The 27,050-nt window shown below is 54.0% G+C and overlaps 8 protein-coding genes across 8 annotated transcripts; 2 read left to right on the top strand and 6 right to left on the bottom strand.

The window, feature by feature from the left end:
- Window positions 1-3: 3 nt before the first annotated feature.
- Window positions 4-5,034, top strand: N7498_002327 (putative eukaryotic translation initiation factor subunit eIF-4F; the record flags this gene model as incomplete). Its single annotated transcript, XM_058449389.1, has 5 exons — window positions 4-868; window positions 1,020-4,098; window positions 4,164-4,369; window positions 4,424-4,786; window positions 4,819-5,034. Exons 1-5 carry the CDS (start codon window positions 215-217, stop codon window positions 5,032-5,034), a joined length of 4,518 nt encoding a protein of 1,505 aa, XP_058311733.1. The 5' UTR covers window positions 4-214.
- Window positions 5,035-5,911: 877 nt separating this feature from the next.
- On the bottom strand, window positions 5,912-7,384 carry N7498_002328 (universal stress protein; the record flags this gene model as incomplete). Its single annotated transcript, XM_058449390.1, has 3 exons — window positions 5,912-6,583; window positions 6,636-7,026; window positions 7,080-7,384. 3 exons carry the CDS (start codon window positions 7,382-7,384, stop codon window positions 5,912-5,914), a joined length of 1,368 nt encoding a protein of 455 aa, XP_058311734.1.
- Window positions 7,385-8,990: 1,606 nt separating this feature from the next.
- On the bottom strand, window positions 8,991-9,809 carry N7498_002329 (uncharacterized protein; the record flags this gene model as incomplete). The annotated part of the gene is made up of 1 exon (XM_058449391.1): window positions 8,991-9,809. The coding sequence occupies one exon, from the start codon at window positions 9,807-9,809 to the stop codon at window positions 8,991-8,993; it is 819 nt and encodes a 272-aa protein (XP_058311735.1).
- Window positions 9,810-13,394: 3,585 nt separating this feature from the next.
- N7498_002330 (serine hydrolase domain-containing protein) lies at window positions 13,395-15,270 on the bottom strand (the record flags this gene model as incomplete). The annotated part of the gene is made up of 4 exons (XM_058449392.1): window positions 13,395-14,172; window positions 14,228-14,489; window positions 14,546-14,659; window positions 14,724-15,270. The coding sequence occupies 4 exons, from the start codon at window positions 15,268-15,270 to the stop codon at window positions 13,395-13,397; spliced, it is 1,701 nt and encodes a 566-aa protein (XP_058311736.1).
- Window positions 15,271-16,514: 1,244 nt separating this feature from the next.
- On the bottom strand, window positions 16,515-18,562 carry N7498_002331 (phosphoribosylaminoimidazolecarboxamide formyltransferase/IMP cyclohydrolase; the record flags this gene model as incomplete). Its single annotated transcript, XM_058449393.1, has 4 exons — window positions 16,515-16,670; window positions 16,726-18,211; window positions 18,325-18,451; window positions 18,547-18,562. 4 exons carry the CDS (start codon window positions 18,560-18,562, stop codon window positions 16,515-16,517), a joined length of 1,785 nt encoding a protein of 594 aa, XP_058311737.1.
- Window positions 18,563-19,234: 672 nt separating this feature from the next.
- On the bottom strand, window positions 19,235-20,418 carry N7498_002332 (INSIG family protein; the record flags this gene model as incomplete). Its single annotated transcript, XM_058449394.1, has 2 exons — window positions 19,235-19,603; window positions 19,693-20,418. 2 exons carry the CDS (start codon window positions 20,416-20,418, stop codon window positions 19,235-19,237), a joined length of 1,095 nt encoding a protein of 364 aa, XP_058311738.1.
- Window positions 20,419-21,834: 1,416 nt separating this feature from the next.
- Window positions 21,835-23,126, top strand: N7498_002333 (NADP-dependent oxidoreductase; the record flags this gene model as incomplete). Its single annotated transcript, XM_058449395.1, has 5 exons — window positions 21,835-22,010; window positions 22,062-22,177; window positions 22,233-22,403; window positions 22,456-22,587; window positions 22,645-23,126. 5 exons carry the CDS (start codon window positions 21,835-21,837, stop codon window positions 23,124-23,126), a joined length of 1,077 nt encoding a protein of 358 aa, XP_058311739.1.
- A 223-nt stretch (window positions 23,127-23,349) lies between these two features.
- N7498_002334 (uncharacterized protein) lies at window positions 23,350-25,732 on the bottom strand (the record flags this gene model as incomplete). The annotated part of the gene is made up of 4 exons (XM_058449396.1): window positions 23,350-24,512; window positions 24,573-24,626; window positions 24,680-25,219; window positions 25,300-25,732. The coding sequence occupies 4 exons, from the start codon at window positions 25,730-25,732 to the stop codon at window positions 23,350-23,352; spliced, it is 2,190 nt and encodes a 729-aa protein (XP_058311740.1).
- Window positions 25,733-27,050: the final 1,318 nt, after the last annotated feature.

The following is a 27,050-nucleotide window of genomic DNA, read 5'->3' on the forward strand; positions in this document are numbered from 1 at the left end:
GACCACACGCTGCTCTCTTTCGCTGCGTAGCTGGTCCTTGTGTGTCGATTTTCATTTTCGACCACTTTTTTGTTTGAATTTCTTTTAATCGAATCCCCGTGCAGATTCCTGGTTTGGATGCGGCCTTGATTGAGCCTCTTCCAACCCTTGACATCACTGTCACCTCCCTACAAAAAATCCTCTCTGCGCGTACGACGTGGACACCACCTGTCTAATGACATCGAACCCTCCTCAGTCGGGCGTTCAACAAGGACAGAGCACCGCTACCACCTCCCCTTCGCCCGCCGCTTCCTCCCCCCTGGCCGCGACTGCCCCGGCGCCGTCCAGGTCTTACGCCAACGCCACGAAGAAGTCCGCGACGGACTCATCCGCCGCTCCCGTCACCGTGGGTGGCTCGGCGCAACATGGGAAGTCGACTTCCGTGTCTCCTGTGAACGGCAAACCCATGCAAAACCAGCAGCCCCAGCAGGCTGCCTCCGCAGCTTCGGGTGTCACCATCGTCAATGGCGCCCCGACTGCTCCTGCTGCATCCCAGGGCGACCACTCCCGGAAGCCCTCCGTCACCATCACTTCGGCCGGTACCTCGGGCTACATCCCCAACGGTGGCCCCGCCAGCCGTCCCAATAGCCTTCAGTTCGGCTTCGCCAACCAACAGAGCTCGCCCAACATGGGCAACCCGGCGCTTGCATCCAGCCAGTCGCAGTCCGGCCTGGGTGCTCCGTCTGCGAACCCGCGTGTGACTTCGCCTCAAACCTCTCCCTCTCCGATCCCACAACCCGCCTCGAGCGGCGGCCGCCCACCACCGTCGACCTATCAGGCAGGCAACGTGCCCAATTTCGGTAGCTTTGGAGAGGCCGGTGATAACAACGTAAGTCGTGCCTTCCCTGTTTCTTTTCTGTTGGCTCTTTTCGTCGAAATTTGGGTGTGCGCGCGTTGGCGCATCACGCGTGTGTGCGCGAGACGCGACCGCGCGAAAATTCGTCCCAAGACTCCCACGTTTTAACTCGTTACTCACATAGATGCGCCCAACTCCACAGGCTCCTCTCGGTCCCGGTCCTCAGCACCTCCGTCGCGAATCCTCCCAGTCGACCCACAGCGACATGAGCAACCACATGGGTTCTGGCCCCGGACGTGGTGGCTACCCTCACCAGGGCGGCCGTGGCCGCGGATACTCTCAGTCTAACTACCAGGGACAGCCCTACTCGCCCGGCCCCAGCTTCCGACCGGCTCCCAACCAGCCTCGCGGTGGTCCTAACATGGGTCCTCAATTCCACCCGAACCAGGGCCGCCCGATGCCTTTCCCGAACTCGCCGCATCAGGCGAACCGCAGCCCGGCGCTCTCCAACGTCAACCCTACCACTCCTCAGATGAACCCAGTGCCCATGGCCCATCCGCATATGCCACCCCAGGGCTATGGCTATAACCAACCCATGGGTCCCCAAATTGTGAGCCATCAACCCTTTCGTACCCTGAATATGAAACACGCCCGGCGTGGCAACCCCAGAAAGCACGGCGGCCGGGTCTTTTCGACACCCGGGGCCAATGCGCTCCCCAATGGCCATGGTCCCGGCAGTGGTGTCGACAATGACCCCAATTATGCCCCCAGCTATACCCCCAAATATGCTCCCACCCCGAATTTTAATTTTGCTCCCGAGACGGGCGAGTTTGAACGATGTCTAACTTGGATGAAAACCAATCAGGGCTACCCTCCTTACGATCCCAACTACGGCTACGGCTACCCCGGCTACAACATGCAGCAGGGACAGTACATGACCCCTCCCTCGCCTCAGCCCCGTCCCGGCATGCCATACAACCCCGCGGCCCCCGGATTCATGCAGGGCCAGTACCCCGTTCAGCCGCCGCCGCAGTCGACTCCTCTCTCGCGCACTCCATCTCAGGTGTCTGCTGACCGTCCTGGATCGAGCCTTGGTCAACCAGCTCCGGGAACCCCAGGTGCTAGTCACGCTCACACCGGTAGCAGATCGTCCAACAGCCCCGCGCCGAAGCCCAACTTTGTCATCCCCGCCAAGAAGAGTGCCATTGTCATCAAAGATCCTGGCAGCGGTGCTGTCAAGACTTTCGAGAAGACACCCGCTTCCCCGGCTCGCGCTACTCCCTCCCCCGTAAAGATCTCGACGCCGCCCACATCGACGCCGCCTCCCCGTACCGTTAACGCCGCCGATCACTCTCGCACCGAGAGCAAGGCAAGTAGCAACAAGACCGACGAGGAGAAGAAGCAGGAGTTGAAGGACGCAGTTCGTCAGAAGATCCAGGAGGATGAGGCTGCCCAGAAGCGTGAGGCTGAAGAGGCTGCTCGCAAGACCGCCGAGGCTACCAAGGCTGCTGAGCCCAAGAAGGAGGATACTGCCGAGTCTGCCCGTGCTGCTATGGAGGACCTGAGCCTGAAGGAGAAGGCCGCCCCTGCTGAAGAGCCCAAGAAGGAGGCTGCTGCTGCTGCTCCTCCTGCTCCTACAGATGAGGAAGAGATCGACTTCGACGCTATCGAGCGTGAGATGGCCGAGATTGAGGCCAAGGAGCGTGCTGCCGAGGAGGACTATAATCGCAAGAAGCAGGAGAAGAAGGAAGCTGCCGAGCGCAAGGAGCGTGAGGAACGCGAGTTCTATGAGGCCAACATGAAGAAGGCTGAGCAGGAGGCTGAGGAACGTGAGCTTGCCCGTGAGGCTGCTCGTGCCAAGGGCGAGACCACCAACGATGAGTCCAAGGATCTCTTTGCCTCTCTTAAGAAGGGCGGTTTCACTGCTACTGAAGCCTCTACCCCCGACAGTGGTGCTGCCACTCCTGTTTCGTCTGACATGGGTCCGCCTGCTAAGCCCGCCAGCGCCACCGGCAAGAAGCCTGCTGGTCTGAAGCTCGACACCCCCAAGCCCACCGAGCCTCTGCAGCCTAGTGCTGCCATGAAGTCTCTGCAGGGCGCGAAGTTCCTCGAAGACCTCAGCAAAATCACATACCCGTCCTCCATCACCGCCCCTAACGCTGCTTTGAACGCCGCCTCTCCCGTTGGCCGTCAATTCCACTACGACCGTGACTTCTTGCTCCAGTTCCAGGCTATCTTCAAGGACAAGATCTCTATTGACTGGGATGCTCGTGTTCGCGAGACCGTTGGCGACGCCGAGTCCTCATCCCGTCCCCAGTCTGCTCGTACCCCCAGCATGGGTGGCCGCGCTAACTCCCGCAATGCCATCGGAAGCTTCCCTGTCTCCAATATGGGCCAGTTCAACCAGCCGGGAGCGAACCGCCACAGTATGACTGCCGTCAACTCCTCCATGGGTCGCGGCGGTCCTTTCAGTAACTTCCCCGGTGGCCCCTCTCGCATGGGCATGGGTACTCCCTCTATGAGCCGCAATGCCTCCAGCATGGGCCCCATGTCTCCTCGCAACGCTTCCAGCAAGGGCGGCCGTGCTGGTTCCAAGCCTCACAAGCATTCGGCCAAGAAGGAGGAGGAGCACAACAAGTCGATGCCTCTCACTGCTGGTATGGATCTGAAGGCGCTGGAGGTTTCGTCTACTGGCTGGAAGCCCCGCAGCATCGGCGCCCAAGTGAGTGCCGGCCCTGCTCCTGGTGGTGAAGGCTACCTTGCTCCCGATGTCGTGCAGCGGAAGGTCAAGTCTCTGTTGAACAAGATGACACCAGAGAAGTTCGACCGTATCTCAGACCAAATTTTAGAGATCGTTTCTCAATCAAAGGACGAGAGCGATGGCCGCACTCTCCGCCAGTGCATTCAGTTGGTGTTCGAGAAGGCTACTGATGAGGCCCACTGGGCGCCAATGTATGCCAAATTCTGCAAGCGTATGCTTGAGAGCATGAGCATGGATATCAAGGATGAGAATATCCGCGACAAGAATGGAAACGTTGTTGCCGGTGGCAGTCTCTTCCGGAAGTACTTGCTCAACCGTTGCCAGGAAGAGTTCGAACGTGGTTGGAAGGTCAACCTGCCCGAGAAGCCCGAGGGTGTTACTGAGGAGATCGCCATGATGTCCGACGAGTACTACATCGCTGCTGCTGCCAAGCGTCGCGGTCTTGGTCTCGTCAAGTTCATTGGTGAGCTTTACAAGCTGGGCATGCTGACTGAGCGCATCAGTAAGTTTTTATTATTATCTTCCCTATTTGTCATGGGATTGCGTTTTGCTGACTTGTATTTTCAGTGCACGAGTGTGTTAAGAAGCTAGTGGATTATGAGGGCATGCCCGATGAGGCCGAGGTCGAGTCTTTGACCTCTCTCCTGCGCACTATCGGTGCTAGCCTGGATAACTCGGAGCGTGGTCATGCCATGATGGATGCCTACTTCGCTCGTATTAATCTTATGGTTGAAACACCCAATCTGCCCAGCCGTTTGCGTTTCATGCTCTTGGTAAGCCCTCTATTACTTTGAACTACGAGCATTGCTAACCTCAGATTTCTCCAGGATGTCATTGATCTGCGTTCCAGCCGCTGGGCTTCTAAGGATGCCGACAAGGGTCCTAAGACCATCCAACAGATCCGCGAGGAGGCCGCTCGCGCCCAACAAGAGGCTGAGATGGAACGCCAGCGCCAGCAAGCCAACCGTGGTGGCGGTGGTCGTCCCCAAATGGGTCGCGGTGATGCTCGCGGATTTGGCTACGGCCACCAAGCACCCCCTCCCGACTACGCCTCCAGCAAGGTCGGCAGTGACGATCTGCGTCGTCTCCGTGCTACCCGCACCAACCAACCCCCTTCCTTCGGTGCCTCCAGCCTGCTCGGCTCACGCAGCAGCAGCGGTCGCAAGAACCTGGGGCCCGGTGGCAGCCTGGTCCGTGGCAGCGACGATAGTGCCGCCAGTAGCCGCACCGGCACTCCCCCGCCGGCAAGAAGGAGGACAAGGAGGCCTCCTCGTCCATGAACGCTTTCAGCGCCCTCGCCGCCCTGGAAGACCGCGACAACATGGCCACTTCCCCGCCCTCCAACCCCACCTCGCCGGCTCTTACCAAGTCACAGCCCGCCAACGCCGAGCGCCGGCCCTCAAAAACACCATCGAAGGATGGCGAGAACGCAGCATAGATTCCTTAGGAGTAATGATCAACGTTTTCCATTTCTCTTGGTTCAACAAAAGATTTCCCTTTTCTTTCTTGTTTCTGCATGTTCCCGCTTCCATCTTGCTCCCATCACTGCGTCTGTTTAATCCCCTTCCTTGCATCTACCGACTGGTCGGGTTTTCGCCGCGGGGCCTTTTTCTATCCTCTCGTCTTTTTTCCCCGACGATTCATAGTGTACAATCTTCACATCTTTTTTTATTCTTCCATTACCTGTCGTGCCTCTCTGCCCAGGTGGGGTGTGAGAGTGGAGACGCGTTGCGTAGGATTTTTGCTACGAGCCTAGGGATTCTTTGCTGGTGCGACTGGTAGCATTCCTAGTGTTTGCGCGTGGCTTTGTATTAGGATATAGGAGAGGAATAAACGCAGTTGCTGGGGTTGGGTTTTCTGTTCTGGTCCTGTCGTTGATACCCGAGGTCTAAATGGGAATATGATGGATGCTTCTTAAGTCTCTCCGAGTAGAATATAGGTTGACGGCTTGCTCTGTGCTTGTTGCTGCCTTGTAAAGTGTTACGTATTGTAGTGCCAGACGGTCTTTGCATCTACCTTACAGTACACACTAAAGGATGGGAACATCAGGACACAATGATACTGAGAGATAAAAATTAATTTCTAGGCTATAGACGCTCGACTAGGCCGAGATGAATTTGGATGCAAACGAAGGCATTTCGGCATCAATTTCATACGTCCTCACACTCTATGTGTAGACAGAAACAGGGTGACAAGCGTCAAAGGATAGACGGACGTGCAGGGGTATTTTGCGCGCTGATGGGGTATATGGGCCAGAGGTAAGATGCCCTGGCGATGTACAAATGCAATTGCTCGGGTGAAATGACTGGTTGTGTTCACTTGTCCTCTGCCTCGGCTTTCTCGTCGTGGTCGTTCGAGACTTCGATCGTGGGGATCGAGACGGGATTAGCTGGATCTGGTGAGGTTGACTCGGTATCGTCGGATGAGTCTTCACTTGGCTCGTCAAGAGCTGCAGGTGTGAGTGGTCTTTCTGGTGTCTCTGTATTTTCAATGAGAGGCACGCTTTCCTCCGAACTGGCGGGACTGCCGAGGAGGGGGCTTTTCATTACCACTGCGTCGAGCGAGTGCGGAACCGGAGAAGAAGAGTCCGAGTCGTCATGGCTGAGGCTGCTGCGGTCTGAAACAGAAAGAGAGCTGCGCGAGTTGGCACGAGAGTAAGAGGCTGGAAGACCTAGCGCTTCAGCAACAGCGGCCTCTTCGTCGGGGAGTTTAGAAACTCCATCCTCTGTGCTGGAACTAGCGTCGAAAATGCGACTGCCACGCTGCTCGCTCAGATTGAGGATCTGGTTGTAGCTTTTGCGGGTTGGATCTGCACGTCGCTTCTTTTTCTTCTTCTCGCGCTTGGGCGATGGCCGAACCACGATGACCGGAATGGGTGATTGCTGCAGACAGTATTTGGAAACGGAGCCTGGCAAGAGACTGTGAACACCCTTTAGGTTGCGGCCGCGGGTACCGACCACGAGCATGGCAGGCTCGTATATACGGATCTAAATCGTGTCAGATAGATGATCGAATATGGGATAGTGCTCCTGAACTTACCATTCGCTGGATGATGTTCTCCACTTTCCCGACTGCCAGTTCCAGGACCAGGCTGATAGCCTTCTCGTCTTGGCTATTCTTCTGAATCACCTGGTCAAACAGTCTCTTCGCCTCTTGTCGATATTTGCCCTCCTCAATCCCCGCGTCACTGGCCATACGCGAGTCTTTCTCTACCGCACGAAGACAAACTATCTCATCGCCGTCATCAACAAGCTCATCCAGCAGCCACTCGAGTGCGAATTCGGAGTAATCATTCTGGTCCGTGCCCACCAGAAAAGACCGACTTCGGCGGGTGCTCTGATACCCTTTATGCTTGTAGTTGAGCGTCAAGGAAAAGTCTGGAGCATCTCGGTTGTCAAAGGTGTTGAATGAGACGCCCCGCTCATATGTCCTGGTACCAATTAGCATACTCAATCTATCTTGGATCTCTAGAGGAAAACGCACTTTGGCGGCGGTGGGGAGGGACCTCGACCCGCCTGGGCAGACCTCTGGTCTCTTTCCGCCTCCAACTCCTTGGGAGATGTATCTCCGTAGGAAACCCGTTTTTCCAGCGGCCGGCTAGGCAGCTGCGACTCTGCAGCGGCCACTTGGAACTGAATAGATCTCCGTCGGGGGCTGTAGCTCCTCGTTTTGTCCTCAAAAGAGATGTTGCGCTTGTGGTTGGTCTCTGCAGTCTGTGAAATGCTCTGGCTGGATTCCGGGCGCTCCTCGGACTCGAACGAAGGCTTTGGCGAAGGCGGGGCTGACATGGTTGTGCAGTGGGAGAGGTCACGATCGGCTAGATCAGAACCAGCCAAAGCGGCGTGTTTCTCGCAGATTGATGGGATAGGTGTCGCTGGAAAGGTGTCGTGTGATGCGCGGGGTAGTGTCCCTCCGAGCTGGGACTGGTGTTTCTCGTATAACTAAGTTGATCGCGCTTGATGAACAAGAGTCGGGCACGGTGCCAATGCTTCCGCCAAATGGCACGCAACGAGAGTGATTTGCTCAGACACGCATCTTAGCCAAGGTCAAGCTGCTGGTTCCATGAAAGCTCATAGTTTGGGCGTGCGGCTCTCGGTTGTTGAAGAGTGAGCCACCACCCGTGCGGAAGGCGGATTTGACGCTTGCAGCGAGGGGTTGCGCCCAGAAAGAGCAGGCGGTGAAATCTTATCGATAGCATGTTTAAAGGTGTTGATGTTTGTTTTCCATGTCAAGTTTAGGCATTTTGAGTATAGTTTTTGACACGAGGCTGGAGATACGAAAGAAAATTCCAAGGTTTACATGAAATGTTCCAGAAACTCTCGGGTGTCGAGCGTAGTTTACCTCACCCCTCGTATGCCTCCTATCTGCACGCCTTAACTCGGACGATCGCCATGGGCCAAACAGCCCTTTCAGGAAATACGATCCATACCCCATAATCCATAATCCATGAACTGTAGCTACCTAGGTAGAGAATAACCCGGAACGTCTCGAAAGCTTCAAGGAGGGTCAGCTGGATACCTGACTATCGATGGCGCAACAGATAACCAAAAACTAGGTTTGCAGATCCCGGGTTTTCCCTGGTAACGCAATCTCCTTGCCAAGTACCTTAGTTACTACCTAGTTATAGTCCATTGCTAGGCAGTCAACGGAGTGGTTACGCAGGGGACCTATTGATATGCCCAGACTCAATTATTGAAGCTTCCCCTCTCCCTGATACTGATCACATCCCGTGCCCATTCCCCACCAAGCAAACCCTTCACGGCACTAGTCACCCGAAGCGGAGCCCGCTATGCCGACCTAGCCGCGACGATCGGAGACTATCACCCGCTATGGCGTGGATCTATCCACCAGCGGTGAGCATCAGCGCCCAACTACGCTGCCAGTACGCTCTCCTGCAGCCCCGATCGACGTGTCACATGCACCGTTGGAGGTGCGTGGTTGGCAGTGAGTGTTCAATCGGAAGGTGGAGTGCATAGCTACTCCGTACACTGGGGCCTACGGTGCTGCTGGAAGCTGTACAGGGAAAGACAGGCATGGATTTGGGAATTTTGAACTGTTTTTGGTTTGTAATTTGTTGTATTTCTATATACATTTCCCGGTCGGATTTCCAATTTTCCCCGCCTTTTGGTAGTCTCAACCCGTCCACCTGGGAGGGGGAGCGCTACCCGGATAGATCATGAGATGAGATGCAAAACAAAGTGGTGTATAAAGTGCCATCAGGTGCGATCGTATCGCGTAACGCCTGGTATTAAGAAGAAAAACAGAAAGTAGAAAGAGAAGAGGCTATGCGTCGCTCCAATCATCGTTCGTCAAGCGTCAGGGTATCATAAGAGTCAAGAACATTTCGTGGTATACAAGAGAGAATGCAGAAGGGTGGATCGAAGGCAGTCGGGATTAATATGCCTCGATGAGCGTGCTCTCTTGTGTAACATAGAACTCTGACTCGAACAGATTGGGCTGGGACGCCAAGGGGATGGTGGTTGCGGAAGCCTCTTTCTCGTTGAATGTCTCAAGAGTGGGTTGAGGCGGGGAGGGAGGCGTGGCCTCGTCCTCGGAGCTGTCGTCCAAATCGGCGAGCAGCTCGGGTGGTGACTGCCGGGACGGGGAGCGAGTCAAGCCCAGCTCCTCCAGATCCTCGGCGTCGTCATATTCGAAATCAGAGTCGGTGTCATCCTCCTCCTCCTCCTCCAGGAGGGGCTCCGGCGCGGGTGCCACGGGCGATGGTGCCCGGCGGCGAACGGGAGTATTAATGACAAAGTCGGAATCGTCAAAGTCGGAATCGTCTTCCTCGTCGCTGTCACTGAGGTCGGAGTCCAGGTCGGATGAGTCCTCGCGATCCGAGTCCTCCTCGGGCACCTCGACCACGGTCGAGGTAGCGGCCCATTGGATGTGTCGGGGCTCTTCATGGGAGGAGGCCTTGGAGGCACCCCGGACGGTCTGGTTGAACCAATGTTCTTGCTCGCGCTCGGCATCGGCGAGGTCGACCATGAGAGAATCAAGGAGGTTGGCGTGGCCGACGAGCAGGCGAAGATCGTGATCCGCCCGCGAAGCCTCACGAGTGAGCTTCTTGCGGGCGGTGTGAGCGAGGTAGTAGGTTTGAGTGATGCTCATCTTCTTCTGTTGACGCCTCCGGAAGAGCGAGTCGAAGTAGGGGCTGGCGGCGGAAGCGAAGGAGGAATCTTCAGGAAGTGTGGAGGGAATTGGAGAATCCATGGCGTTTGATGTGTTTATGAGCTCAGAGGGGGATGACTCGTTCTGCCAAGGTGGTGACTCAATACTGTGATCATCCAGTCACGGGCGGCTATGGCGAGGCGGTGTACCCAAAGGTTGTTTAGTGTTTGCAGAAGGTCCTCAGGTAGAAACCAGGCGAGTTGGAAGGCTCAAGGTTCGTAGCAGTGTGATGGATATAATACTTGCAGTTGTGCTAGTGATCAGAAAGGTAACACGGGGGGACGCAGCGGATTATAAAATATGATTCTGGCTTATATTTTTTTCATTCCGTATCCGTCTAAAGTCCGGAACCCGATCGGAGCGCGAAGATCCCCACCCGATTTTCTATGTGGATCGACCGAGCCCGACTATCCGCTGAATAATTCTTTTTTTTTTTCCTTTTTCCCCTTTTTTTCCCCCTTACGGACGCTCACCGTACAGCCGGGGATGCCTTGCGCCGCACACCGCTATCTCGCTCGTATCGTAGGTAGCTATGACGACTGTAGACACTCACTGATATTGATATTACCTATCAAGTATCATTATTAGAATCCCTGCTTTGGAAATCCAATTAAATCCTAACTCCTGAGGCCGATGAACCCTTGTCACCGTGAGTCACTTTAACTCCGTTGATTCCGTTTTTCGCTGTTTGAACCCCAAAAAGGCCGGACCCACCCAGATGACCAATTCGTCCGCACGCAACGGCTTCTCTTTACGATCGAGGACTAAAGTTTTCCATCCGATTACTCAACCTTCCTCAGCTTTCCAAGGTCCAACCACTTCCCATCACCTCTTAAGGTTTCCTCCGCCATCCGCACAGCTTTCTTAAATGAGGATTTCCAATCACCGTAGACCTTGGGAAGTCGTTCGTGATGGTATTACCATACCATCGGGTCCTGATGACAATGTTAATGTCCTGATCCTGGAGAGGCTCTCGGACCCTTCATTCCATACGGAGTAATTCTGTAGTACGGTGAGGCTGCAATGTTATCCAAGGTTATCACTCTGCCTAATAGGGTTGGGGCTTGGCCTGCATTCCCCAGAGTCGCGGGCGCATAATCCCCTGCACGTTCTGCGCACAGGTCGACATTAGGCAAAGGCAGCGCAATTTCTCGAGACACGTACACCCCCCTTGGCGCGCCTTACAGCTCGCTGAAACGAGGGTGGATTCAGCACCGCCATTTCTCGAGGGCTGCGCCTCTCTCGCTGTGGAATGTTAGCTCGTGTTTTCAAAGCCTCGTGAAGGCAGCAAGAATGTCGAATGGCATGCCCAGAATGGCAATTCTTGGGAGCCTCGGTGTTCCCTAGTCCCAATGTAGAGCGCAGGTGGTTCGCGGTGGAGTTTGTCTCGCAGCGTATTCCATTTGCAGCCCAACGTCAACTTGGCTTCCCCACCGGAGCCAAAGTTGACTCGGCAGCCCTACGGGGATCACCGAGATGCGACTATCCTTTTCGAGTATCTTGGTGTCCCGGCCGAAAATGGGCCTATCCCTGCACTGCAGATTAAAACAAACACATCTCTGCATCATTTCATCCAGATCGGTCGCCGCCTCATCGACAGGCCCAGATTCAGCCTCGCCCGGGGATAGCTCTCGGAATGACCTCAGAAGCTGGAGTTAGCAATTGCTCGTATCAAACGCCCAACTCAACTCTTCTCCATGGTAAGTCGGGCAACACGGGCCATTCACGGGGTGCACCCAGAGACGCGCTCGGCCTTTGGTGTGCGCCCTCCGAGCCCGATCCACTCCAACTACTCGATGACATCAACCACCGCCCAGCTAGATGATCGCGATATGCGGTCTAGTTCATTGTTTTTACAAATGACGATGGCATTCACGTTAGAGGTCTAAGATGACTGATTCTGATTTCAAATACATCACCCCGGCCCTAGCTTGGTGCGCAGATGGGAGAAACAGTAATCATGCCTTACACCCTCAGGTGTCGACCGTTAGCTAAGCGGAAGACCCTGCCTCCAGGTGACGTCCATCTTCATTGAATAAGCTCATGCACGGTCACCTGGTTTCAAAAGTCCCGAGATATCCATCGATTTCATCCGAGGACCGGACGGACAACATCGGGCGATGGTGAGTCAACGAAAAATCCACCCGGAGCCTCGGCGATCGTCGATCGGCATCTGAAACCTCCGACGCCGGTTCCGTGCACCGAAGGGATCGTGGGTCACCCGCCCATGCACAACTTTATGCCTGGAAATCTCTGATCTACGATTCCACGTGTGGATGTGGATGTGGATGTGCATTTTCATTTTCCTGCCTGTGCATTCCGGGGCTGCATGGGCTTGATGAGCCATGAGCATAACATTACTCGGTGGGGCATGTCATGCGGTGTTCCCTGCTTTGCGAGCGTCGGGAGTCATCGGACTAGAGCCTGCCCTGCTGTGCATCGTTGTGCATTGGTGTTGTGCCTGTGTGGTGGTCACCTCGAGCAATCGAGACTGAGGCGATGGTCCTCGTGTGATGCTAACACTATTCAGACGTTCAAACTACAATTATGTTATGCAAAAATAATCCACGTCGTTTATCCTAAAGGCCGGATCTAATTTATATTTCGAGAGTCTCAATGCAAATGCTACCAAAAGGGCGTGTCTTCAAAATGTTGGTGCTTTCGAAAGACGGTCTTTCCTGATAAGCCCTAACTTCCTCTTGGCCGAGTCTCGCACTTGGGCTCCCACCTGGAGGACGCCGATCACGATATGCTGGACCAATTGCGGATTTGCAAGAGCGAATCTTCATAAAATGGTTGGAACGCTCGAGTGGGTTAGCGATCCCTCTGCTCTGTTAATTAGGTTCACCATTTGAATAGATAATGACATATCAGGAGTTGGAGTAAATTAAGCAGCCTCCGAGGACTTGTAGTGATGCGGCGAGTCCTCCATTTGGAGGCTCGTCAGTTTGTCTTAGTCGGTGTTGATTCTCAATCTCCGCTCATGGTGCAATGCTCAGCATTGTGCTGCAATATTTGGTGTAGTGCAGATAGTGAGACGGGATGCCGGTGCTACTTGAATATCCTCGATCATGCGACCCGATATATATTTATGAAATTTTCAAGCATCGCGTCTTCTCGATCTTCGGCCTGAACGCGGCCGTCAACAATTGGACTATTTCTTAGTGTGACTTGCTGGCAATCTCATGGCAGCAACGCAAATATCGGACCGATTGATTGATGATCCTTCTAGACCAAGCTTTGCAACCTTTTATCTTTCGTCATCCGGGGATAAAGGACGGTCAGACCCTATTGAAGGGGGTAGATACGCCTTGGTTTGGGTGCATCGCTCTTCTCGCCTATCTCGCTTACAGGAAGCTCGCCTTCTATAGTTGCCGTCTTAGCAGCATGGAGTCGTATAATATTTCCGAATTCTAATTTGATCGTAGGGGGAAAGAAGTTCTTTTGACTCTGGTGCACAATTGCATGTTCCGCCTCAAATCAAGGCACTAGCAATCTAGGGCCAACAAAGGGTCCAAGGCACAACACAATCAAGGGTTACGTGAGGGGCAGAAGAATAGAAGGGATTAAGCTCATGTCATTCATTAAAAGGAGCGGAATGCACCTTGTACTAATCCACGACCCTTCCTAGGTCTTTTTCAGCGTCGTGCGCAGGGCCCTGGGAGACACGCTCACTGCATTCCCGCTTTCATCCACGTTAAACTCAAACTCGTCAATTCCCACATTTCCATACACGTGCGAGTCGAGGGTCACCCAGGTAATGCATGATGAAGTAAAGGGGCCGATTCCGGGTGGCAGGGGTGGTGGTGTTACCGCGCGGAAGGAGATCTTGCCCGGGCTCTCGAGGCCGGTTGGGTAGAGGCGGATGCTGAGCTGCGAGGGGTCGTGAATGCCGTTCAGGGCCATGAAGGCAGTGAGCATGCTGAAGGAGTTGTTGATCCAGTTTGTGACGAGTAGTCCTGGTCCATCGTCGGTGGTAAGGGTGATTGAGGAGTTGGTATTGGCCAAAGTGTAGGTTCCGGCGAAACGCTGGTGTGCTTGGTTTTTGGCACTTTGTTCAAGGGCAGGGATCAGGATTGCTGAAACCAGGTCTGAGGCGAGTGCGAGTGATTCGTGGGAGTTGGCACCGGCGCCGAGAATTGTGAAGCCCACGCCGTGGTCTGGAGACAGGGCGAGTACGGATGAGTATACGCCGATGTCTCCAGATTTGGTGTACAGGTCTATAGGGCGCTCGTTGCCGAATGACAGGATTTCCCAAGGTGCCCCGACAGAGTAGTCCAAGGATGACGTGTGGGAGGCAGGTTTCATCCAGCGTCTGGTGAGGTCCGGAGGAAGAAGAGTGCTGCTGAGAATGGCGCGCCCGAAGGTGGCCATATCCTTTGCGGAGGAGTATATTCCGCCGGCACTAGAAAATGTGTGAGTTTTGTGCCTGACACCGATGGAGGACTGAATATACTTACGGTATCTCATCGCCCATTGCAAAGTTCCAGAATTCCAGGCCTCCTGTATTAGGAATGACACCGAGCGAGCTGTTAGGCGTGTTATAGAACGTTCGGCTGAGATTCAGTGGCATTACAAGATCATTTGAAAGAATCTTTTCGACATTATCGCCAGTTATCTCTTCCAAAAGATATCCGAGGATTTGGAAAGCAGCATTGGAATAGATCGGCGTTGACGATGTAGGGACAATAGGATGTTTATGGACCATTCCGTTGAAGAATTCTGTATAGAGCATGCTGTCAACAAGCAATCAGCAGATAGGGATCACTGGGACTTACGCTCCCTATTACAGGGGTTTGGCCTTCCACAAACAGGAATTTGAGGCTTTGGCAGAGGAGGAAACCCTAGTGCCTCAACCATCGAAGCCTGCTCGGTAAGGTCCAGGACGCCATCTAGGGATTTCGTCAGTTAGGGTCGCAAGGGAACCCGAGCAAGGGCCAAAGCAGAACCACTTACAGTCTCTTCCAATTCCAGCCAAATGAGTAGCCAGTTCTCCAACGGTCACTTCATCCCACTTGACAAAGTCAATCCCGTCATCCCATTGTGTGGAATTCCGAACGAGCTCAGTGACAGCCTGGCGCAACTCAGGAATGTACTCTGCAATTGGATCCTGTAGGGGATGGAAACCTTTTTCGATCAGGAGCATGATCATGGTGAAGAGCTTGGATGTGCTGCCAATGCGGAATACAGTGTTCTCATCGACCTCGCTCACGCCGAGAGTGGTGTCGATCTCGGCGGCAGTATAGGACGCGCTGAGCAGCGCACCAGGGTCATTTGCATCGAAGATTTGCAGAGCAATTGAGTCTGATGAGAAGTTCCCAGCATTGATTGCTTGCTGGATTGTCGCGGTGACATCGTGAAGAGCCTCACTGACCACGGGGTCCATGGAGATACCAGTTGGAGCAGGCCAGCTCGGGCCCAGAATAGGGCAGAGACGGATAGCATTGACAACAGAAGGGCACAATAATCCCAGGAATGGGAGTAGCCTGGTAACTGAATTCATGATGAAGAGGGAATTCCTTACTCCCGTGCTGTGGTGACCCGACGTGCTCTTTATGCGCCGCAATGTCACAATGATTAAAGTATTAGATTAGACACACACATGTGGTAGGGCACATGAATGAGTACTATATAAGGTAAAAGAGGACAGACAACAACTAGGAAGCATACCGGACACGGCTGGGGTCCCTGAAGGGTGGCAGGTATACATTCCGATTCGATTCTTACTGATCCTCGCCGGAATGTGGCCCCGTTGTTGCGCTAAATTCAATGCGCTAAAGTCAATGCGCTAAGTATATCAAGGATCTCAAGGACTTCTGAGGTTATTTCATTTATCGGTGCAATAGGGTGGTGTGTGAACATGCTTCCTCTTTCCCCTTCCACCCTTTCCAGGCACAAAGCCGCCGACATTCTTTGTTCTCCCGCATGAACTCGCCTGGAGTGTTATTCTCAGATTAAATCCCTCTAAGTATTTAGCATTGACTAAATCTGGACGAACAAGTTAAACTCGGTTTCACTTCCCATTCTATGGGAGTTGTAACGAACGAGTTGTGACTATAACTCTCCAGCGCCGAGAACCATATCATTTTCCACGGGGAGCAGTCACGGACTCCCCTGGCCCTCGGTAAATAACTAGGCATGAATGGACAAATTAACCTTCTAATGTGTCATAGCCCGAAGGACGAACCACTGCTGATCAGCTGCGCAGACCCGAACCCCCGACAAGGTCGCGACCTCGGCATCTGACGGTGTTCAGATCGGGGCCAAGGCACCGAATCCTATTCCAAAGTTGTATGGAGCCCCCAGACATTGAAATTCCGGGCACCGGGGATTCCAACGGTGGGAGCTTGCTCAGTCACACGATGGCAGAAGCCTCTATTGAATGAACTCCGACGCCGGCGTGTTTTCTATAAAGGGGCTCACCAGAGTTAGATTAGAAGCCATGACCGCTTACCAAAACTCTAATGTTTTCCCAGAACGTTGTAGTTACATCCGCGGTTCTTTCTACGACGAATGATTCGTATGTTAGGGTTGCATTGGAACGGCAAGCATAGTCATGGGTAGCCACGAACAAGTATACTTCCCCTGGACGGGTACAGATAAAGCTCCGACTACAACCAAACAACGATTGAAACATATGTAAATTTCTAATTCATTAACAAAGAAGCTATCATCATCATAACCAGAAATTTCTTTTTGCACCGAAATATCGCTGACATCACAAAACGCACTTCCAGCCAGCCAAATCTAGTGGTGGAACAGACGGACACCCTGCTGGACGAAGGTGATACCCAGCTTCTCGGCGGTCTCGAAGACGGGGGTGTCGTTCTGGCTACCGGTGGGGGCGGCAATGTACTTGACACCGGAGCGGGCGGCGCGGAAGACGTTATCGATAAAGGGGAACTAGAGGCCACGGGTCAGTACAAGTCAACTTGGGAAAACTAATTGGGGGACTCACGAAAGCGTCGGACGACACGGCGACCTCGCCCAGCTTCTGCAGCCAAGCATCGCGCTCCTCCTGGGTGAAGGGAGCGGGGACCTCCTCGAAGACACGCACGTACTCGGCGTTCTCAGCCTCATTGCGTGGGGTCTGGCCAGAGCACAGCAGGTCAATGGCGTTGCTCTTGTCGGCACGCTTGGTGCCCTGCTTCCACTTGATGTTGATGACGCGGTCGTGGAAGCGCATCCACCAGTTGTCGGCCTTGTCACCGGCCAGACGGGTGCAGTGGATACGGCTCTGCTGGCCGGCACCGAGACCGATGACCTGGCCGTTCAGAGCATAGCAGACCGAGTTGGACTGAGTGTACTTCAGGGCGATGGTGGCGACGGTCAGGTCGCGGAGGGCAGCCTCGGGCAGGGCCTTGGCGTCCTTGGGGGTGATGATGGTGTTGAAGGTCTTGCTGGGGGAGATGACGATGTCGTTGCGGTGCTGGGTCAGCTGCACACCGTACACGGTGCGAGTCTCCTCGGGGGCGGGAGTGTAGTCCTCGTCCATCTGGAGGACGAGGTACTTGCCACCCTTCTTCTTGGACAAGATCTCCAGAGCCTCGGGCTCGTAGCCGGCGGCGATGACACCGTCGGACACCTCGCGAGAGATGATCTTGGCGGTAGGGGTGTCGACGATGTCGCTGAGGGCGAGGATGTCACCGAAGCTGGACATGCGGTCGGCACCACGGGCACGGGCGTAGGCCTGAGCCAGGCCGGAGGACTCAATGCCCTTGATGTCGTCAACCATGTACACCTTGCGCTCCTTCTCGTTCAGAGGGACACCGATGGCAGCACCGGCGGGGGAAACGTGCTTGAAGCTGGCGGCGGCGGGGAAGCCGAGGGCCTGCTTAAGCTCCTTGACCAGAGGCCAAGCGTTGAGAGCATCGAGCAGGTTGACGTAGCCCGGGGAGCCGTTGAGCACCTTGAAGGGCAGCTTTCCCTGGGGCATGAAAGCGGAAGCGGGCTTCTGGTGGGGGTTGATGCCGTAGCGCAGAGAGAGCTGCTGCAGGCCATTGCCAGCGTATTCCTTGCGGAAGAAACCCGAGATGGCGGAGTCGTAGTCGGCGGTCTGCTCGAAGGCCTTCAGGGCATACTGCTTGCGGCTAGCCTCGTTGATGTTGCCAGCCTCGAGCTCCTTGAGGAACTCGGGGTAGTCGGTGGGGTCCGATAGAATAGTGACACGCTTGTGGTTCTTGGCCGCAGCGCGGAGCAGAGTGACACCGCCGATATCGATCTCCTCGACGGCCTCGTCGATGGTGACGTTGACCTTGGCGACGGTCTCCTTGAAGGGGTACAGGTTGCAGACGACGAAGTCAACCTTGGTGATGTTCTGCTCGGCGAGGTCCTTCTCGTCGGATTCGATGTCGCGGGCAAGGATACCACCGTGAACAGCGGGGTGGAGGGTCTTGACACGGCCGCCGAGCATCTCGGGAGCGTGGGTGATGGCAGAGACGTCCCTGTTGGACAGTGATTAGCAATGAGTTTCCATGATAGATACATAAAAATATCTAGTTAGATATCACTTTCTCCGCATAGAAAGCAAAAACACTCAATGCAAAAGGAAACTCACTCGACGGGGAAACCGGCCTCGCGGATCATCTTAGCGGTACCACCAGACGCAAGAAGACGGACATCCTGCTTGACAAGGCCCTTGGCCAGGTCTAGCAGACCAGTCTTGTCATAGACAGAGATGATAGCTGGTACGAAACCAACAAAGATTAGTTCAAGTACAAATGAAGCCCCGACCACCGCGTGGTAATCCGGGGAATGGGTATAGGCCAAGAACACCCACCAGACTGTTGAGACATGATGTCGACACTAGTGAGCTATTAGCAGGTGAAAACGCCAATGGAAATTCAATTGACACAATACGCACCTTGAATCCAAGCAACCGTATACAGAGGGGCAGCTCGAAGTGAAGAAAAGAAATATTTCGTCCCGCCGCGGGGTTCACCCTGCCGCAATCGGGGTTACCTTACCGTATGTCATTTACACCACTAACGGGATTTTCGGGCACGTGACTGTATCAGCTAGTGAATCACGTGCCCACACCTTCAAAAGCTGTTTTTCGAGCGGAGTTTTCTCTCTTTTTTTTTTCTCTTCATGAACAACGCAAAAAAATCACGTTCTTCAAAAGCGTTCCTGCGAGGACTTAGTGCCTATGAACCACGGAAATCGTCATAAAGAAACGGAGATCGAGTACAGCTTGACTGTACAGAGTCGATCTTGGGTGCAGTGCCTGCCTGACCTTCGGGTCCTGTGGAAGGAACTGCAATGATTGACACTACAAACATTCGTCTATATTCCCTATGATGTTGATGGGGTACGTAAATTACATCGCTCGAAAGCCAGATCTATTACAATATATGCAATTAAAATCTCTGTCTAAAGTCTTTTACCGGCATAGCAAGCCGTAGCAATCTCTGCACGCTCCGCAAATCATGTCCATTTGAGAAATTGGACTATCTCTGCGTTCCTGCTTATGGCTTCATGGTATTTCTGACGCCGGCTCCGATGGCGAGCTGGCGGCCGATGTTTCCAAAACACACGCAGGCGCAGAAAATGACACTAGCGACCCAGGTCCGGACCGCAATGCTTTCCTGTGTTATGCCCGCTCCCATCGCATTCTCCCATCCAGTTCCATTCAAAAATGTGGTACCCACCGACGGTCCGGTAGATGCGGGAATCATTTCGGGCTTGAACCCGAGGACCGCGCTCATGCCGGTGATGCCAACAGCTGCGGATAGAAGGAAACCGGTCGAAGTGCGATCAATCAGATACCAGAGGACGGGGTTCGCGAGGGCGAGGGTCAATGAAGCTTGGGTTGTAGATTGCCAGGGGAGTCGACGCTGAGTTAAAAAAAAAATTGGGACGTTAGTATTTTTTGCGCTAATTTTTTTCCCCCGAAGAGTGCCAACAACAAAGGGAATTGACTTACCATGGCAAAAGCAATTCCGACAAATGCTCCGATACTGCGAGCAACAGTCACCCATGATGGGGTACGCTCCTGTTCGTCTTCGCTGCCAGCCTTTGTCTGATCATCCTCCTCGCTCTCGCGCAAGCTATCCAGCCAGGGAAGAACATTCCCCAACGCGACACCTGCCAGTCCCCAAGAACCCAAGTATTGCCATGAGTCGTAGTAGTGGATGTTCTCGAGCTTGACAGGAGTAATCCAGTGGTTGTCGTGCAGGTGGACAGTAATCACCCCGTAAACAATTCCGAAGCCAAACAGCAAAGCGCTGCTCACTGCCTGCGGCAAGATGACACCACGGAACATCCCATGGCTAAGCCGCGAGCGAGTCCGTCGGAGGGCATACCGACGCGGCTCAGTTGCAGACTTCTCTGCATCGCGCTGCATGGGCTCTGGGGGGTGCTCGGCCGCGGGAGTGTGGACTTCCGTGCCCCAGGGGCTGTCTTCACCGCGGAAGCCACCGAACGCGGTGGGCTGATAGATTCCGTAGAGGGTCGAGGAGGTCAGGTTCAAGATGGAGCCGGTGCGACTGACGCTGGTCGAGGTCGATTCGGTCTCATGAGTGTTGGGACTCAGCAGATCGGCGCTGGAGGCGTCGGCGGGCGTGGGGGGTCCGGACGACTCATTAGAGGCAGGGGTAATCTCGAACGGGCGCCTGGGGCGTGGCCGCAGGATGCGAGGTTGTTCCGCCATCGTGTACGGGCGGTTGGTCTCCGGTTGTTCAGGTTGACAGGACCGTTGGCTCGGGGCGGACGGGATGCGATGGAGAAAACTAGAGCCTCCGATCGTCGACACGACAAGATCAAGCCGTTTCCCGCGTTTCCACTCGGGGGGGTTCCACGAATGGATCAAGGTCAGGAAGGACAGTCTCGCAGCTGAAAGCTGAAAAATCGGTCGTGCGACGCGTCTGAAGAGGGAAATAGGTGTCCGGGAAGGGTTTCGGAGGGATTCTCGGTAAGGCGGGCCACTAGGGCAACGAAGATGATGATACTATATGGTCGCAGAATGGCCAAGACGATAACGGTATTTCTCTGAGGCTTTGAGGGAATGTAGAAGAGAAGATCACAAGCTCGGCGAAAAAGTGTTGGGAAATACGTCAGACCACAGGCGCCGAGCCTTAGGAATCCGCCCGGTGCTGTTGGCAGAAACCTTGAACTTTGCTGTCCACTTTTGCTGATCTGAGTGGTTTCAGTTCCGTGTCTGAGTGTCTCTGGTGCTCGTGATGGGATTGCAGAATCAAATTGACTTTACATTCGAGAGCAGAGTCCCATGGGAAGCGGAGTAAAAGAGGGGGGTTTCACATGCATCTGAAGTCAGGCCATGCATCTCGTTCTCCGGCGTGCAGTCTGCAGCCTGCATCTGCAGTTTCATGGTAGCACATTGGTGCCCAGGTGGCGTTTCGACACACCCAGACTACGATCGACAACGGCCGTTTGGCTATCCTTGCTCGTATAAGGAGAGCGCGTGACCGACTCTCCGCAACCTACCCTCCATTCATTTACCGCAGCCTTGAAACAGCTCCTTGCCACTCTCTGTACTACTTGCAACTGGATGCGTTCTGTTTGTACCCCATCTCCGCCCGGTGGTTGGCGCGTGTCAAGCGCAGCGTGGATCACTTCCACGGTACCGGGTCCACTTCCCCTGGCGGGGTTGGTGTCCGTACTGGAGAGTCGACTCTTCATGTTCTTTTCTAGCTCACCGAAAACGGTGCGGTCTGGTTGTTGAGACGGGTCCCGAGGTCAAGATGATTGGAATAGGTGGTGTCAATATTCAGTACTCTGAATCCTTTGTATATTATGCCTGCAGTTAATGGTACCATAAAGATATTCAGCGTCAAACTGGCCATAGCTTAGCTGTAAATGTTGCTGTACAGTACTATACTAAGAAAAAATGACCCAGAATGTTCAATGTGCATAGAAAAAGTGTACCGAGGCACCCATGGATGAAGCTTTAAGGTGTGGCGACCGATGATATAGTTCATCCGCTTCCGTCGGCGGATTTCAGCCCGTGGACCCCGAACGTCGATCTTCCCATACAATCATAACATTGCAGACAGCAGTTGAGCAGCCATGCAGAATTGATTCTTAAAGCCCCTAGACTGTTCGCATAATGCTTTCAATCAATATTCCAAAATACACCACCCCCGACAATTACGAGCTGAGCGAAGTCCCCGTTCCAACGGTCGACAACCCCAAAGACATCTTGATCAAGACTCATGCAGTGAGCATCAATCCAATCGATGTCAAGAAAGCCTCTGGTGCATCGAAGCTGGTCTTGAAAGATAGGTTAGTACCTTTCAGATCCCCTACACAGCTCTTTTCCTGACTTGATATCAGTTTCCCATACAAAATCGGCTATGACTGCGCCGGCGTCGTTCAGGAAGTCGGCTCCGATGTAACTCGCTTCAAGCCCGGCGATGAAGTTTTTGCGCGGCTGCCGGAGTGCCATAGAGGTACTTTTTCTCCAGTTTTCCTATCTACAGTAATGGTACTGATGGGTTTACCAAGGAGCATGGAGCGAGTATGCGAAGTCTACGGAAGATTTCGTCGCCCCGAAACCAGCCGGACTCTCCATGGCAGAAGCAGCGTCTATTCCCCTCGCGGCGATGACAGCACTGCAATCCCTTCGGCGGTATCAAGGGAGCCTTGAAGGGAAGACGGTTTTCGTCCCTGCTGGATGCAAGTCCTTATCATTGATTATTCCAGAGTCAACATACTGACATTCTCATAGTAAGTGGCACCGGTCTATTCGCCTGCCAACTCGCAAAAAACGTCTTCAAAGCCGGCAAAGTAATCACAACTGTCTCCACGGCCAAAGTGCCCAAAGTCGACGAACTCCTCGGACATGGCGTCGTAGACGAGAGTAGGCACCCCTTTCCGTTGTCTACCACAATCCAACTTCACTTACTCAGAACCGCAGTAATCGACTACACAAAAACAGACCCGAAAACCAGCATTCCTGAGAAATCCGTCGACTTCATTTTCGACACGACAGCCAGTGCCATGGACTACCTCTCTCTCATGCGCCCGGACACCGGGACAATCGTGACTATCTCAATCCTCACATCTGGAGACACGCTCCAGAATTCAAGCTTGATGCGTCTATCGCCTGATCCCGCAGACAAGGCCGTTGTCCCGTTCCCGCTTCGCTTTGCGTTGAATGTGATGGATCGCATTCGCGTTGTGAGGGCTTCGCGATGGAAGGTTAATTACTTCTCCGTCTTTCTCGAGCCGAATGCGAAGGATCTTGATTTGGTGCGCGGGTGGGTTGAGGAGAGGAAGGTGAGGACTGTTGTTGGGACGAAGGCGCATTATAAAGATGTCGGTGCAGTGCGCGAGGCGTGTCAGAAGGTGTTTGATGGGAAGGGAGCTATTGGGAAGGCGGTTATCTTATTTGACTAGGTGTTTGGAAGATGTAGAAGTACAGGAAGATGTAATGTTGAAGCAAAAATGCCAGAGCAGATGAATTCAATGCCATCACAAGCGTAAGAATAAAAAAGTGTACAGCCCGCAATCCACAGGCCCTATATTATCTTAAAGTCACAGTGTACCCATGAACACCCGGTCCTGGGAACATAAATAAAGCAATCGAGATATAATCATCACAAAATCCTGGGCAACACCCTCAATCCTCCATTGCCTCGTCCCCGCCTTCACGTCGTTCGACTGCTCCAGACGGAACGGGAGATGAGCTTTCGTGTCGTGCATAGCCGTTTGGTCCGTCGTAGGTAGACGAATTCTCGTCATCGTCTGAGGAATCGTCCGAGGAATCACCGTCATCTTGTCCAGCGCGCGGCGGCATGTCATCGTCACCGGATCCCTCGCCGAGCAGCTCGCGGTCCAGGTCGTCTAGTTCACCTTCCATGTACTCATGCCCAGTGCCATGCTCGGGGTCCCAGGATGGTGTGCCCACCCCTGACACACCGGCAAGGCGACTGCGACCACCCTTCGGGCGTGCTGATCCGGGTTGCTTCTTGCCTCCTGGGGTTGCCGCTAGATTGGTGGACTTGCGCTTCGCAGCCCCGCCGCGCGAAGGTCGTGCGCGAGATCGGCTGTTGGCGGCTCGTACATCAGCCTCCAGGGCAGCCTTGGTGCGCTGTCGCTCCTCACGCTCCTGACGACGATCCTTCTTGGGCCCGTTGGCATCTTCGTAGTCCCAACGATCAAGCCGTCGAGATGCCTTGCGGACCACGGAAAGGAAGAAGTTCGCACTCTCGCCGAAATCGTCCTCTTCTTCGGGGTTCGGAACCAGGCCACCCTTGCCCCATGCAGACTCTTCCTCTTCTGTATCGTATCCGTCTGGCAGACCCTGTAGCAGGCGACCGTAGCGGACGAAGGGGATCTCGTTTTCGCGTTTGCCGCGGATTACGCGATATGCGTTGCTCCTCCGCTTCGCGAGTAGATATTCGATGCGTTGCCGGCGGTTCTGCTCGACGGCAATCTGGTGTTGTGTGAGAGGGCGCGGTCGACGGCCAGGCGCCTGGGATAGTGAGGGCTCGGGAATGAAGCGGTTCAGCACTGGGTGGTTCCCGGGAGGGGCGGGAGAAGCGTCGGGGGTGTGATCCATTCTGGTCTTCAAGATGAGACGTTGCTGGCCCACTGCCCGGTTCAGAGAGTCTTCGCGCTTGACTTGCTTGTTGCGTGGTCGAGCCATGCCCGGCGTGAGCTCGCCGTCGTCATCATCCAAGCTTCGCTTCGCAGAAGGATGAAGTGGTGTTGACATGGCGGATCCGCGGCCACCCATGCCAGAGTAGTCGCCTGCAAAGGAGTCTTCGTCGAAGCCGTATTCTAAGTAATTGAAATCAGATTCTGAAAAGGAGTGGTACAAGACGGATCACGACAGCTTACCTTTCTTCGCGCGCTTCGGAACCCGGGGGATTGGCTCATCCTCCTCCAGAATACCTAGCAATCATCAGACACGCTCACAGTTATAAGCAGACGCGGATACCACTCACGCTTGCGTTCAAGCCTCTTCATCTCTCCATACTCCAGTTCCTCGGGTGTATCTACATTCTCCTCGTTGGCCTGTTCTTCCGTTAAGCTCTCAAATGCCGGGACCTTCAAAGGCAATCCCTCGGCACCCTCGCCTTCCAGGCCGGGTCCGAACGGGTTGTTCCTCGCTGCTTCGGCGGTGAAATCGCTCTCCAGGTACCACCACATCAGCCAAAGGAATGCCCGAGCGCGGCTCTTACTGCTGAGTGTAGATCTCATGACCAGATCGAAGAAGTCGCGCGGAGGAAAGAAATGCATTTCCGACACCTTTGGCGCATATTGCGCCAGGACGAAAATGAGGTTGACAGGGTTTGTTCGGGGTGCATCCTGGCGCTTGATTTTGTCCAATGTATTTGGCTGGTCGACATCCTCAGAGGCGCCCTTAAGTATAGACTTGAGACGCGGAGCATCCTGCAGCTGCTTGTAGGCATTGGAATCTTGGTGGGCTTGAAGGGAAGGGATGGAGTGGTAAGTTCGCAACTGGGCACGCATTTCGGGGAAGACTAGAACGTGAAAGACAAAGAAGTTAGTATTGCGAAAAAAAAAAGATAAATGCCATAAGATAGAGGAAGAAAGGGCGTACAGTTCAGCGTGGTGTTCATGCGTCCGAAATTGACTAGCAGACAGACCATCGCCATACTTATGGCCGCGGGCTTATCATTCTGCAACTTGTCCTTGAGGATCTTGCTCGTCTTGCTGCTCCTCGCCATTGCGTCGATGTATATGTCGGCAAAGTCCAGGTTCTTCTGGCCGTCGGGATACCGCGTGAAGACGGGGGTCTTGTCCTCGAAGACGAGCTTGAGGAACTGATACTGAATATCTTTGCGCCACAGGGGGATGCCATCCTCCTTCTTGAGATGCCGGATCTTGTTGCCCGAGTAGACAGAGCCAATGGTGCCGTTGGCCTGGCGTCTCGTGCCGACCGTCGCGCTGGCGGTCATGCCATGATTCTGGTCGTCCGCAGCCTCGGACAGGGCGAAAGATTCGTCCATGGCGGGATTTTCGACCTCAGCCATCTTGGGTGATGATTGCGATCAGGGATGTGCGCTTTGTGCGAAAGCTCCTGAGGATCCGAGATTTTGGAGGGTCGAGGACGGTGATGTCGCCCCCTTAGGAGGCGCGAATAGATCGTGAATGCGCGGGAATCGAGATAGGCGGGAACGTTAAAAGGGTAAGGGTGAAGGGGAAAGGGAAAAGGCGGGGGAAGAAGGAGAGTAGAAGATGCAGGGGGAAGGGAACGGAAGACAGAATATTGCCGAGTAAAGGCCTCGAGACTCCGTTCGTGGATTTAGTGGTGATAGCTACCCGCATTCACCGCGTAACGTCGTCTCTAGTCTCTCCGTACTCGGTACCGCCGGGCACACTACGAAACCAACCCTCCATTCATTCACATGCTCCGATTCAATTTTGATAGCGTATTGCAGATGCTATCTACGATGAAACTACCTAGCTCTGAAAGCTATGTTTCGACAAAGGATACAGAAAGAGCCCAGTCATTGTACAGAGTATACATCTACAGCTACCAAAAAGAGTTGAACTGGAAACACTTTTCAAATTGCATTGAAATAAGGCTTTCCTTCTCGCGGCCTCGCCCAGACCTTCTGCGTCCTCCCGACTCGAACCATGCGAAAAAACATGATACCCGTGAGCGAAACATTCATTCAGCGCCGGCGACATCCCATCCTCCACGGTTCCGAGATGCAAGGAAATGAAGGAACCCATGTGGAAAGCCTCCACGAGAGGACATGTAGTCGTCAAGCCAACGCCATACAGAATGCAAAAAAACCCCCGTAAATCCATGCAAAGCAACGACAGCAACTTACCCACCGAATAAAAGCCGAAGCAAAACTTCAGAAACGGGTATATCGCCCAGTCGGTACATTGCCCACATTAGCCCGGAGAAAGAAAGCGCGAATTTTTGGTTTTCGAATACCGAATTGACCGCAGAACACACGAGGGCATCAACAGAAAGAAGAGTCCGCCATAAGATACCGACGCTGTCACAAGTCTATGCAAAGGCATAACACAGCGCCGAGAAGATGGATGCAGATGTAGTAAAAGCACTTTTCGAGGAGTGTCGAAAGCCGGCATTCTCCGCTCGGCGCACACGCGTCGATTCGAACGTATCCCCCCGTATTGGGGGCGGTTCGAACAAAAGGGGTATCTGATGAGAGCGGACACAAAAGACAACGCATTCTATGATGTTCATGCAGCGCTGATCACCTGGTTGCTCGAAAGAAAAAGGAAATTGTCATGAAAGTCATGACCAGGGAGCAACAAGAAAGAGGTAATCAGAACTGCTCGAACGCCCCGTGTCTAAACAAGGCCAGATTG

This window comes from Penicillium cinerascens, assembly GCF_028974065.1.
Source record: "Penicillium cinerascens strain IBT 15544 chromosome Unknown contig_1_segment0_segment0, whole genome shotgun sequence".
NCBI lineage: Eukaryota > Fungi > Ascomycota > Eurotiomycetes > Eurotiales > Aspergillaceae > Penicillium > Penicillium cinerascens.